This window comes from Panulirus ornatus, chromosome 46 (genome assembly GCF_036320965.1).
Source record: "Panulirus ornatus isolate Po-2019 chromosome 46, ASM3632096v1, whole genome shotgun sequence".
Lineage (NCBI taxonomy): Eukaryota > Metazoa > Arthropoda > Malacostraca > Decapoda > Palinuridae > Panulirus > Panulirus ornatus.
Window position 1 is genome coordinate 13,992,016 of NC_092269.1, and position 13,378 is coordinate 14,005,393.

At 41.9% G+C, this 13,378-nt stretch overlaps 1 protein-coding gene across 1 annotated transcript in view; it reads left to right on the plus strand.

Moving 5' to 3' along the window:
- Positions 1 to 13,378, plus strand: part of LOC139763312 (probable glutamate receptor) — a 244,468-nt gene that overhangs the window by 40,799 nt on the left and 190,291 nt on the right. Inside the window, exons 4-5 of the mRNA XM_071689334.1 lie at positions 1,472 to 1,695; positions 1,864 to 1,992. Of these exons, the coding sequence (XP_071545435.1) occupies positions 1,472 to 1,695; positions 1,864 to 1,992 (353 nt within the window). The remainder of the gene's footprint in view (positions 1 to 1,471; positions 1,696 to 1,863; positions 1,993 to 13,378) is intronic.

Genomic DNA, 13,378 nt, shown 5'->3' on the forward strand with positions numbered 1-13,378 from the left:
TAAGTCAACAGAACAACCTGTGTCATGCAGCAGAACGCCCTAAGTCAACAGAACAACCTGCGTCATGCAGCAGAACGTCCTGAGTCAACAGAACAACCTGCGTCATGCAGCAGAACGCCCTAAGTCAACAGAACAACCTGTGTCATGCAGCAGAACGCCCTAAGTCAACAGAACAACCTGTGTCATGCAGCAGAACGCCCTAAGTCAACAGAACAACCTGCGTCATGCAGCAGAACGCCCTAAGTCAACAGAACAACCTGTGTCATGCAGCAGAACGCCCTAAGTCAACAGAACAACCTGCGTCATGCAGCAGAACGCCCTAAGTCAACAGAACAACCTGTGTCATGCAGCAGAACGCCCTAAGTCAACAGAACAACCTGCGTCATGCAGCAGAACGTCCTGAGTCAACAGAACAACCTGCGTCATGCAGCAGAACGCCCTAAGTCAACAGAACAACCTGCGTCATGCAGCAGAACGCCCTAAGTCAACAGAACAACCTGCGTCATGCAGCAGAACGTCCTGAGTCAACAGAAACACCTGCGTCATGCGGCAGTACGTCCTGAACCAGTAGAACAATCTGTGTCATACAGCACTGCGTCTTGAATCAAAAGAACAACCTACGTCATGCAGCAGTGCGTCCTGAGTCAGCAGAACAATCTACGTCATGCAGCACTGCGTCCTGAATCAGCAGAACAATCTGCGTCATTCAACAGAACTTACTAAGTCAACAGAACAACCTGCGTCATGCAGCAGTACGTCCTGAACCAGTAAAACAATCTGTGTCATGCAGCAGTGCGTCCTGAATCAACAGAACAATCTGCGTCATGCAGCAGTGCGTCCTGAATCAACAGAACAATCTGCGTTATGCAGCAGAACGTCCTAAGTCAACAGAACAACCTGCGTCATGCAGCAGTACGTCCTGAAGCAAGAGAACAATCTGCGTCATGTAGCAGTGCGTCCTAAGTCAACAGAACAACCTGCGTCATGCAGCAGGACGTCCTGAAGCAAGAGACAGTCAAACGTAAGACAGTCCATCTTTGATGATGATGGTCGGGCTCAACGGAAACATTTTCGAGAAGGGATCATCTCACGCCGTTCCTGCCGAGTTTGGCTCAAATTTGCCAAGTAATTTTACAAGATAAATAATAAAACATAAAACGTTCAGGGATGAACTGTTTTTGGTAAAAGGGGATTTAAGAAAGCAATAGGGTTCACTGATTATTATTTTACAAAACACTATTTGTTATCTCTAAGGATTCAGTTTCAAAATGGTTCAATAGTTTTAAAAGTAATGAGTATGTGGAAAGTTAACTCATGGATGACAGATGCTCACACGACCTTTGGTTGGGTGGGTAAAATAAACAGGGATGTCACGTTGCTGTTACCAATGATCAGTATGTGCTTTACACTACTAACAAGGTGGCCAAATTCCTCTCATAGTACCTCTGATATTCCATGTCACCACCAACAGCTTCGTCAGTTGTCATGGTGCGTGACGGTGGTGGTGGTGAGCGACGACCCAGTCTTCCTCGCCGCCTTCGCCCAGTGGTCCCTCAAGGGCCGCCTCCTGGTGTGGTCCACTAGGCTCCTCGTCCTCACCCGCCTGCCACTCCAGCAGCTGCAGGACCTGCAGGAAACCTTCTCCATGACAAATGCCATGCTGCTTATTATGGATGACTCCGACGAATCGGTCAAGTAGCTAAGAGGAGACAACATTGTAACTTATATGGCCTTATAACATTTCACAACATTCACATGCCGTCTACATAAGAATCATATACTCCATGTAACAGCTTGGTGGAGTTTGTTACTAAAAGTACAGTAGTGTTTATCAACTACATTTTTCTCCGCATCATCATGCAGGTGCGGTGTGTACGTGCACATGCCATACGGCCCACAGGGGGCGCAGCCACTGAGGATTGCCTCCTGGACCCCAAGTAGAGGCCTCATTCTCACTTCCCACCTACAGCTCTTCCCTGAGAAGTTCATCAAGTGAGTATATATATATATATATATATATATATATATATATATATATATATATATATATATATATTTTTTTTTTTTTTTTTTTTTTTCGCTGTCTCCCGCGTTTGCGAGGTAGCGTAAGGAAACAGACGAAAGAAATGGCCCAACCCATCCCCATACACATGTATATACATACGTCCACACACGCAAATATACATACCTACACAGCTTTCCATGGTTTACCCCAGACGCTTCACATGCCCCGATTCAATCCACTGACAGCACGTCAACCCCGGTATACCACATCGCTCCAATTCACTCTATTCCTTGACCTCCTTTCACCCTCCTGCATGTTCAGGCCCCGATCACACAAAATCTTTTTCACTCCATCTTTCCACCTCCAATTTGGTCTCCCTCTTCTCCTCGTTCCCTCCACCTCCGACACATATATCCTCTTGGTCAATCTTTCCTCACTCATTCTCTCCATGTGCCCAAACCATTTCAAAACACCCTCTTCTGCTCTCTCAACCACGCTCTTATTATTTCCACACATCTCTCTTACCCTTACGTTACTTGATCAAACCACCTCACACCACACATTGTCCTCAAACATCTCATTTCCATCACATCCATCCTCCTGCGCAGAAGCTGGTGACTGAGTTTGGTAAAGTGTGTGAAAGAGGAAAGTTAAGAGTAAATGTGAATAAGAGCAAGGTTATTAGGTACAGTAGGGTTGAAGGTCAAGTCAATTGGGAGGTGAGTTTGAATGGAGAAAAACTGGAGGAAGTGAAGTGTTTTAGATATCTGGGAGTGGATCTGGCAGCGGATGGAACCATGGAAGAGGAAGTGGATCATAGGGTGGGGGAGGGGGCGAAAATTCTGGGAGCCTTGAAGAATGTGTGGAAGTCGAGAACATTATCTCGGAAGCAAAAATGGGTATGTTTGAAGGAAAAGTGGTTCCAACAATGTTGTATGGTTGTGAGGCGTGGGCTATGGATAGAGTTGTGCGCAGGAGGGTGGATGTGCTGGAAATGAGATGTTTGAGAACAATATGTGGTGTGAGGTGGTTTGATCGAGTAAGTAATAATAGGGTAAGAGAGATATGTGGAAATAAAAAGAGCGTGGTTGAGAGAGCAGAAGAGGGTGTTTTGAACTGGTTTGGGCACATGGAGAGAATGAGTGAGGAAAGATTGACCAAGAGGATATATGTGTCGGAGGTGGAGGGAACGAGGAGAAGAGGGAGACCAAATTGGAGGTGGAAAGATGGAGTGAAAAAGATTTTGTGTAATCGAGGCCTGAACATGCAGGAGGGTGAAAGGAGGGCAAGGAATAGAGTGAATTGGAGCGATGTGGTATACCGGGGTTGACGTGCTGTCAGTGGATTGAATCAGGGCATGTGAAGCGTCTGGGGTAAACCATGGAAAGCTGTGTAGGTATGTATATTTGCGTGTGTGGACGTATGTATATACATGTGTATGGGGGTGGGTTGGGCCATTTCTTTCGTCTGTTTCCTTGCGCTACCTCGCAAACGCGGGAGACAGCGACAAAGTAAAAAAAAAAAAAAATATATATATATATATATATATATATATATATATATATATATATATATATATATATATATATATATATATCATTATCAATATCATTTTGCTTTGTCGCTGTCTCCCGCGTTTGGGAGGGAGCGCAAGGAAACAGACGAAAGAAATAGCCCAACCCACCCCCATACACATGTATATACAGATACGTCCACACACGCAAATATACAAACCCATACATCTCAATGTACACATATAAATACACACACAGACACATACATATATACACATACAAACAATTCACACAGTCTGCCTTAATTCAATCCAATCGCCACCTCGCCACACATGGAATAACATCCCCCTTCCCCCTCATGTGTGCGAGGTAACGCTAGGAAAAGACAACAAAGGCCTCATTCGTTCACACTCAGTCTCTAGCTGTCATGCAATAATGCCCGAAACCACACCTCCCTTTCCACATCCAGGCCCCACAGAATTTTCCATGGTTTACCCCAGACGCTTCTCATGCCCTGATTCAGTCCATTAACAGCACGTCGACCCCGGTATACCACATCAATCCAATTCACTCTATTCCTTGCCCGCCTTTCACCCTCCTGCATGTTCAGGCCCCGATCACTCAAAATCTTTTTCACTCCATCTTTCCACCTCCAATTTGGTCTCGCACTTCTCCTCGTTCCCTCAACCTCCAAAACATATATCCTCTTGGTCAATCTTCCTCACTCATTCTCTCCATGTGCCCAAACCAGTTCAAAACACCCTCTTCTGCTCTCTCAACCACGCTCTTTTTATTTCCACATATATCTCTTACCCTATTATTACTTACTCGATCAAACCACCTCACACCACATATTGTTCTCAAAAATCTCATTTCCAGCACATCCACCCTCCTGCGCACAACTCTATCCATAGCCCACGCCTCACAACCATATAACATTGTTGGAACCACTATTCCTTGAAACATAGCCATTGTTGTTTCAGAGATAATGTTCTCGACTTCCACACATTCTTCAAGGCTCCCAGGATTTTCGCCCCCTCCCCCACCCTATGATTTACTTCCACTTCCATGGTTCAATCCGCTGCCATATCCACTCCCTTATATCTAAAACACTTTACTTCCTCCAGTTTTTCTCCATTCAAACTTACCTCCCAATTGACTTGACCCTCAACTCTTGCTCTTATTCATATTTACCATTAACTTTCTTCTTTCACACACTTTACCAGACTCAGTCACCAGCTTCAGCAGTTTCTCACATGAATCAGCCACCAGCGCTGTATCGTCAGCGAAAAACAACTGACTCACTTCCCAAGCTCTCTCATCCACAACAGATTGCATATTTGCCCCTCTTTCCAAAACTCTTGCATTCACCTCCCTAATAACCCCATCCATAAACAAATTAAACAACCATGGAGGCATCACACACCCCTGCCGCAAACCTACATTCACTGAGAAGCAATCAATCTCCTCTCTTTCTACACGTACACATGCCTTACATCCTCGATAAAAACTTTTCACTGCTTCTAACAACTTGCCACCCACACCATATATTCTTATTACCTTCCACAGAGCATCTCTATCAACTCCAACATATGCCTTCTCCACATCCATAAATGCTACATACAAATCCATTTGCTTTTCTAAGTATTTCTCACATACTTTCTTCAAAGCAAACACCTGATCCACACATCCTCTACCACTTCTGAAACAACACTGTTCTTCCACAATCTGAAGCTCTGTACATGCCTTCACCCTCTCAATCAATATCCTCCCACATAATATACCAGGAATACTCAACAAACTTATAACTCTGTAATTTGAGCACTCAATCTTATCCCCTTTGCATTTGTACAATGGCACTAAGCAAGCATTCCGCCAATCCTTAGTCACCTCACCATGAATCATACAAACACTAAATAACCTTACTAACAAGTTAACAATACATTCAACCCCATTTCTGATAAATTCCAATGCAATGCCATCGAAACCTGCTGCCTTGCCGGCTTTCATCTTCCGCAAAGCTTTTACTACTTCTTCTCTGTTTTCCAAATCATTTTCCCTAACCCTCTCACTTTGCACACCACCTTGACCAAAACACCCTATATCTGCCACTCTATCATCAAACACATTCAACAAACCTTCAAAATACTCACTCCATCTCCTTCTCACATCACCACTAACAGTTATCACCTCCCCATTAGCCCCCTTCACTGAAGTTCCCATTTGCTCCCTTGTCTTACTCACTTTATTTACCTCCTTCCAGAACATCTTTTCATTCTCCCTATAATTTGATGATACTCTCTCACCCCAACACTCATTTGCCCACTTTTTCACCTCTTGCACCTCTCTCTTGACCTCCCGTTTCTTTCTTTTATACATCTCCCACTCATTTGCATTTTTTCCCTGCAAAAATCGTCCAAATGCCTCTCTCTTCTCTTTCACTAATAATCGGACTTCTTCATCCCACCACTCACTACCCTTTCTAATCAACCCACCCCCCCACGCTTCTCATGCCACAAGCATCTTTTGCGCAAGCCATCACTGCTTCCCTAAAAACTATTTATATATATATATATATATATATATATATATATATATATATATATATATATATATATATATATATATATATATATATATATATATATATATATATATATATATATATATATATATATCCCTGGGGATAGGGGAGAAAGAATACTTCCCACGCATTCCTCACGTGTCGTAGAAGGCGACTAAAGGGGACGGGAGCCGGGGGCCAGAAACCCTCCCCTCCTTGTATTTTAACTTTCTAAAAGGGGAAACAGAAGAAGGAGTCACGCGAGGAGTGCTTATCCTCCTCGAAGGCTCAGATTAGGGTGTCTAAATGTGTGTGGATGTAACCAAGATGAAAAAAAAGGAGAGATAGGTAGTATGTTTGAGGAAAGGAACCTGGATGTTTTGGCTCTGAGTGAAACGAAGCTCAAGGGTAAAGGAGAGGAGTGGTTTGGGAATGTCTTGGGAGTAAAGTCAGGGGTTATTGAGAGGACAAGAGCAAAGGGAAGGAGTAGCACTACTCCTGAATCAGGAGTTGTGGGAGTATGTGATAGAGCATAAGAAAGTAAATTCTAGATTGATATGGGTAAAACTGAAAGTTGATGGAGAGAGATGGGTGATTATTGGTGCATATACACCTGGGCATGAGAAGAAAGATCATGAGAGGCAAGTGTTTTGGGAGCAGCTGAATGAGTGTGTTAGTGGTTTTGATGCACAACACCGGGTTATAGTAATGGGTGATTTGAATGCAAAGGTGAGTAATGTGGCAGTTGAGGGAATAATTGGTATACATGGAGTGTTGAGTGTTGTAAATGGAAATGGTGAAGAGCTTGTACATTTATGTGCTGAAAAAGAACTGGTGATTGGGAATATCTGGTTTAAAAAGCGAGATATACATAAGTATACGTATGTAATTAGGAGAGATGGCAAGAGAGCGTTATTGGATTACGTGTTAATTGATAGTCGCGAAAAAGAGAGACTTTTGGATGTTAATGTGCTGAGAGGTGCAACTGGAGATATGTCTGATCATTATCTTGTGGAGGCGAAGGTGAAGATTTTTGGGGGTTTTCAGAGAAGAAGAGAGAATGTTGCGGTGAAGAGAGTGGTGAGAGTAAGTGAGCTTGGGAAGGAGATTTGTGTGAGGAAGTACCAGGAGAGACTGAGTACAGAATGGAAAAGGGTGAGAACAAAGGAGGTAAAGGGAGTGGGGGAGGAATGGAATGTTTTTAGGGAAGCAGTGATGGCTTGCGCCAAAGATGCTTGTGGCATGAGAAGCGTGGGAGGTGGGTTGATTAGAAAGGGTAGTGAGTGATGGGATGAAGAAGTAAGATTATTCGTAACAGAGAAGAGAGAGGCATTTGGACGATTTTTGCAGGGAAAAGATGCAAATGAGTGGGAGAGGTATAAAAGAGAGAGGCAGGAGGTCAAGAGAAAGGTGGAAAAAGAGGGCAAATGAGAGTTGGGGTGAGAGAGTATCATTAAATTTCAGGGAGAATAAAAAGATGTTCTGGAAGGAGGGAAATAAAGTGCGTAAGACAAGGGAGCAAATGGGAACTTCAGTGAAGGTGGCTAATGGGGAGGTGATAACAAGTAGTGGTGATGTGAGAAGGAGATGGAGTGAGTATTTAGAAGGTTTGTTGAATGTGTTTGATGATAGAGTGGCAGATATAGGGTGTTTTGGTCGAGGTGGTGTGCAAAGTGAGAGGGTTAGGGAAAATGATTTGGTAAATAGAGGAGAGGTAGTAAAAGCTATGCATATAAAAGCTATGTATGTAAAAGGTATGTATATTTGCGTCTGTGGACGTGTATGTATATACATGTGTATTGGGGGTGGGTTGGGCTATTTCTTTCTTCTGTTTCCTTGAGCTACCTCGCAAACGCGGGATACAGCGACAAAGCAGAATATATATATATATATATATATATATATATATATATACATAAATATATATATATATATATATATATATATATATATATATATATATATATATATATATATATATATATATATATATATATATATATATATACATATATATATATTTCCCTGGGGATAGGGGAGAAAGAATACTTCCCACGTATTCCCTACGTGTCGTAGAAGGCGACTAAAAGGGAAGGGAGTGGGGGGCTGGAAATCCTCCCCTCTCGTTTTTTTTTTTTTTTTTAATTTTCCAAAAGAAGGAACAGAGAAGAGGTCCAGGTGAGGATATTCCCTCAAAGGCCCAGTCCTCTGTTCTTAACGCTACCTCGCTGTCGCGGGAAATAGCGAATAGTATGAAAAAAAAAAAAAAAAAAAATATATATATATATATATATATATATATATATATATATATATATATATATATATATATATATATATATATATATATATATTCCTAAGAGTCCACGGGTAAAATGAAACACGATAAGTTCCCAAGTGCACTTTCGTGTTATAATCACATCATCGGGGGAGACATAAGAGAGAAATAAAAGTCAGTTGATATGCATCGAGACGAAGGTAGGACTCTCTTTGGAAAACATGTGGTTGTCCAAAACATACAGTTACAAATTCAATCAGCAATAAAGTTATCTAATTTGTCTAGACCATCACTAATATCATGATTATAATTTTTTGTGTATTGAATGATAGAAGATTCAATGATATTTCTCTTGGTACTAGAGTTAGAGTTAATAACTGAGATGGCATTACTCAAGTCAATACAATGAACCCAGTTTTTAACGTGATTGAACATGGTATTTGATTCTTGTCCCGTTCTTATTATATGTTCATGTTCCATAAGTCTAACAGTAAGATTCTTACAAGTCTAACCAACATAAAAGTTATCACAATTTCCACAAGGCACTTTATAGATGCATCGAAGAGAATTTTCTCGTGATTTCCTCTTTAAGATTTCTTTTTATAGTATTATTGTTGTTGAAGGCAACATTTACATTAAATCATTTAAGCAACAGGGGAAGTTAAATGAAATTATGATTTAAAGGGTAAACTAAAAGATCTTAGTGTCAATGGAAGGTTTGGGCTAAATTCTACAAAATGATTTCTTTGCTAACTTAAGGGATCTTTTATATATATATATATATATATATATATATATATATATATATATATATATATATATATATATATATATATATATATATATATATATATATATATATATATATATACATTAATTTTGCTTTGTCGCTGTCTCCCGCGTTAGCGAGGTAGCGCAAGGAAACAGACGAAAGAATGGCCCAACCCGCCCACATACACATGTATATACATACACGTCCACACATGCAAGTATACATACCTATACATCTCAATGTACAGACATATATACACATGTACATAATTCATACTGTCTGCCTTTATTTGTTCCCATCGCCACCTCGCCACACATGGAATAACAACCCCCTCCCCCCTCATGTGTGCGAGGTAGCGCTAGGAAAAGACACCAAAGGCCCCATTCGTTCACACTCAGTCTCTAGCTGTCACGGAATAATGCACCGAAACCACAGTTCCCTTTCCATATCCAGGCCCCACACAATTTCCATGGTTTACCCCAGACGCTTCACATGCCCTGGTTAAATCCATTGACAGCACGTCGACCCGGTATACCACATCGTTCCAATTCACTCTGTTCCTTGAACGCCTTTCACCCTCCTGCATGTTCAGGCCCCGATCACTCAAAATCTTTTTCACTCCATCTTTCCACATCCAATTTGGTCTCCCACTTCTCCTCGTTCCCTCCACCTCTGACACATGTATCCTCTTGGTCAATCTTTCCTCACTCATTCCCTCAATGTGCCCAAACCATTTCAAAACACCCTCTTCTGCTCTCTCAACCACGCTCATTTTATTTCCACACATCTCTCTTACCCTTACGTTACTTACTCGATCAAACCACCTCACACCACATGTTGTCCTCAAACGTATCATTTCCAGCACATCCACCCTCCTGAGCACATCCCTATCCATAGCCCACGCCTCGCAACCATACAACATTGTTGGAACCACTATTCCTTCAAACATACCCATTTTTGCTTTCCGAGATAAGGTTCTCGACTTCCAAACATTCTTCAAGGCTCCCAGAATTTTCGCCCCCTCCCCCACCCAATGATTCACTTCCGCTTCCATGGTTCCATCCGCTGCCACACCCACGCCAAGATATCTAAAACACTTTACTTCCTCCAGTTTTTCTCCATTCAAACTTCCCTCCCAATTGACTTGACCCTCAACCCTACTGTACCTAATAACCTTGCTCTTATTCACATTTACTCTCAGCTTTCTTCTTTCACACACTTTACCAAACTCAGTCACCAGCTTCTGCAGCTTCTTAAATGAATTGGCCACCAGCGCTGTATCATCAGCGAACAACAACTGACTCACTTCCCAAGCTCTCTCATCCAGAACAGTCTGCATACTTGCACCTCTTTCCAAAACTCTTGCATTCACCTCCCTAACAACCCCATCCATAAACAAATTAAACAACCATGGAGACATCACACACCCCTGCCGCAAACCTATATTCCCTGAGAACCAATCACTTTCCTCTCTTCCTAAACGTACACATGCTTTACATTCTCGATAAAAACTTTTCACTGCTTCTAACAACTTAACTCCCACACCATATATTCTTAAAACCTTCCACAGAGCATCTCTATCAACTCTATCAAATGCTTTCTCCATATCCATAAATGCTACATACAAATCCATTTGTTTTTCTAAGTATTTCTTACATACATTCTTCAAAGCAAACACCTGATCCACACATCCTCTACCACTTCTTAAACCACATTGCTCTTCCCCAATCTGATGCTCTGTACATGCCTTCACCCTCTCAATCAATACACTCCCATATAATTTACCAGGAATACTCAACAAACTTATACCTCTGTAATTTGAGCACTCACTCTTATCCCTTTGCCTTTGTACAATGGCACTATGCAATCATTCCACCAATCCTCAGGCACCTCACCATGAATCATACATACATTGAATAACCTTACCAACCAGTCAGCAATACAGTCACCCCCTTCTTTAATAAATTCCACTGCAATACCATCCAAACCTGCTGCCTTGCCGGCTTTCATCTTCCGCAAAGCTTTTACTACCTCTTCTATGTTTACCAAATCATTTTCCCTAACGCTCTCACTTTGCACACCACCTCGACCAAAACACCCTATATCTGCCACTCTATCATCAAACACATTCAACAAACCTTCAAAATACTCACTCCATCTCCTTCTCACATCACCACTACTTGTTATCACCTCCCCATTTGCGCCCTTCACTGACGTTCCCATTTGCTCCCTTGTCTTACGCACTTTATTTACCTCCTTCGAGAACATCTTTTAATTCTCCCTAAAATTTAATGATACTCTCTCACCCCAAGTCTCATTTGCCCCCCTTGCACCTTACTCTTGACCTCCGGTCTCTTTCTTTCATACATCTCCCACTCAATTGCATTTTTCCCCTGCAAAAATCGTCCAAATGACTCTCTCTTCTCTTTCACTAATAATCTTACTTCTTCATCCCACCACTCACTACCCTTTCTAATCAACCCACCTCCCACTCTTCTCATGCCATAAACATCTTTTGCGCAATCCATCACTGATTCCTTGAATACATCACATTTCTCCCCCACTCCCCTTACTTCCATTGTTCTCACCTTTTTCCATTCTCTACTCAGTCTCTCCTTGTACTTCCTCAAACAAGTCTCCTTCCCAAGCTCACTTACTCTCACCACCCTCTTCAACCCAACATTCACTCTTCTTTTCTGAAAACCCATACAAATCTTCACCTTAGCCTCCACAAGATAATGAACAGACATCCCTCAAGTTGCACCTCTCAGCACATTAACATCCAAAAGTCTCTCTTTCGCGCGCATGTCAATTAACATGTAATCCAATAACGCTCTCTGGCCATCTCTCCTACTTACATACGTATACTTATGTATATCTCGCTTTTTAAACCAGGTATTCCCAATCACCAGTCCTTTTTCAGCACATAAATCTACAAGCTCTTCACCATTTCCATTTACAACACTGAACACCCCATGTACACCATTTATTCCCTCAACTGCCACATTACTCACCTTTGCATTCAAATCACCCATCAATATAACCTGGTCTCGTGCATCAAAACCACTAACACATTCATTCAGCTGCTTCCAAAACACTTGCCTCGCATGATCTTTCTTCTCATGCCCAGGTGCATATGCACCAATAATCACCCATCTGTCTCAATCAACTTTCAGTTTTACCCATATTAATCAAGAATTTCCTTTCTTACATTCTATCACATACTCCCACAACTCCTGTTTCAGGAGTACTGCTACTCCTTCCCTTGCTCTTGTCCTCTCACTAACCCCTGACTTTAATCCCAAGACATTCCCAAACCACTCTTCACCTTTACCCTTGAGCTTCGTTTCAATCAGAGCCAAAACATCCAGGTTCCTTTCCTCAAACATACTACCTATCTCTCCTTTTTTCACATCTTGGTTACATCCACACACATTTAGACACCCCAATCTGAGCCTTCGAGAAGGATGAGCACTCTCCGCGTGACTACTTCTTCTGTTTCCCATTTTAGAAAGTTAAAAAAATGCAAGGAGGGGAGGATTTCTGGCCCCCCGCTCCCGTCCCCTCTATATATATATATATATATATATATATATATATATATATATATATATATATATATATATATATATATTATATTATCCCTGAGGATAGGATAGGGGAGAAAGAATACTTCTCACGCATTCCTCAGGTGTCGAAGAAAGCGACTAAAGGGAACGGGAGCGGGGGGGGGGGGGGGGGGGGGAGCTAGAAACCCTCCCCTACTTTTATTTTAACTTTCCAAAAGGGGAATCAGAAGAAGGAGTCACGCGGGGAGTGCTCATCCTCTTCGAAGGCTCAGATTGGGGTGTCTAAATGTGTGTGGATGTAACCAAAATGATAAAAAAGGAGAGATAGGTAGTAGGTTTGTGGAAATTAACCTGGATGTTTTGGCTCTGAGTGAAACGAAGCTCAAGGATAAAGGGGAACAGTGGTTTGGGAATGTCTTGGGAGTAAAGTCAGGGGTTAGTGAGAGGACAAGAGCAAGGGAAGGAGTAGCACTACTGCTGAAATGGAGTGGTGAGAGTATGTGATAGAGTGCAAGAAAGTAAGCTCTAGATTGATATTGGAAAAACTGAAAGTTGATGGAGAGAGATGGGTGATTATTGGTGCATATGCACCTGGGCATGAGAAGAAAGATCATGAGAGGCAAGTGTTTTGGGAGCAGCTGAATGAGTGTGTCAGTGGTTCTGATGCACGAGACCGG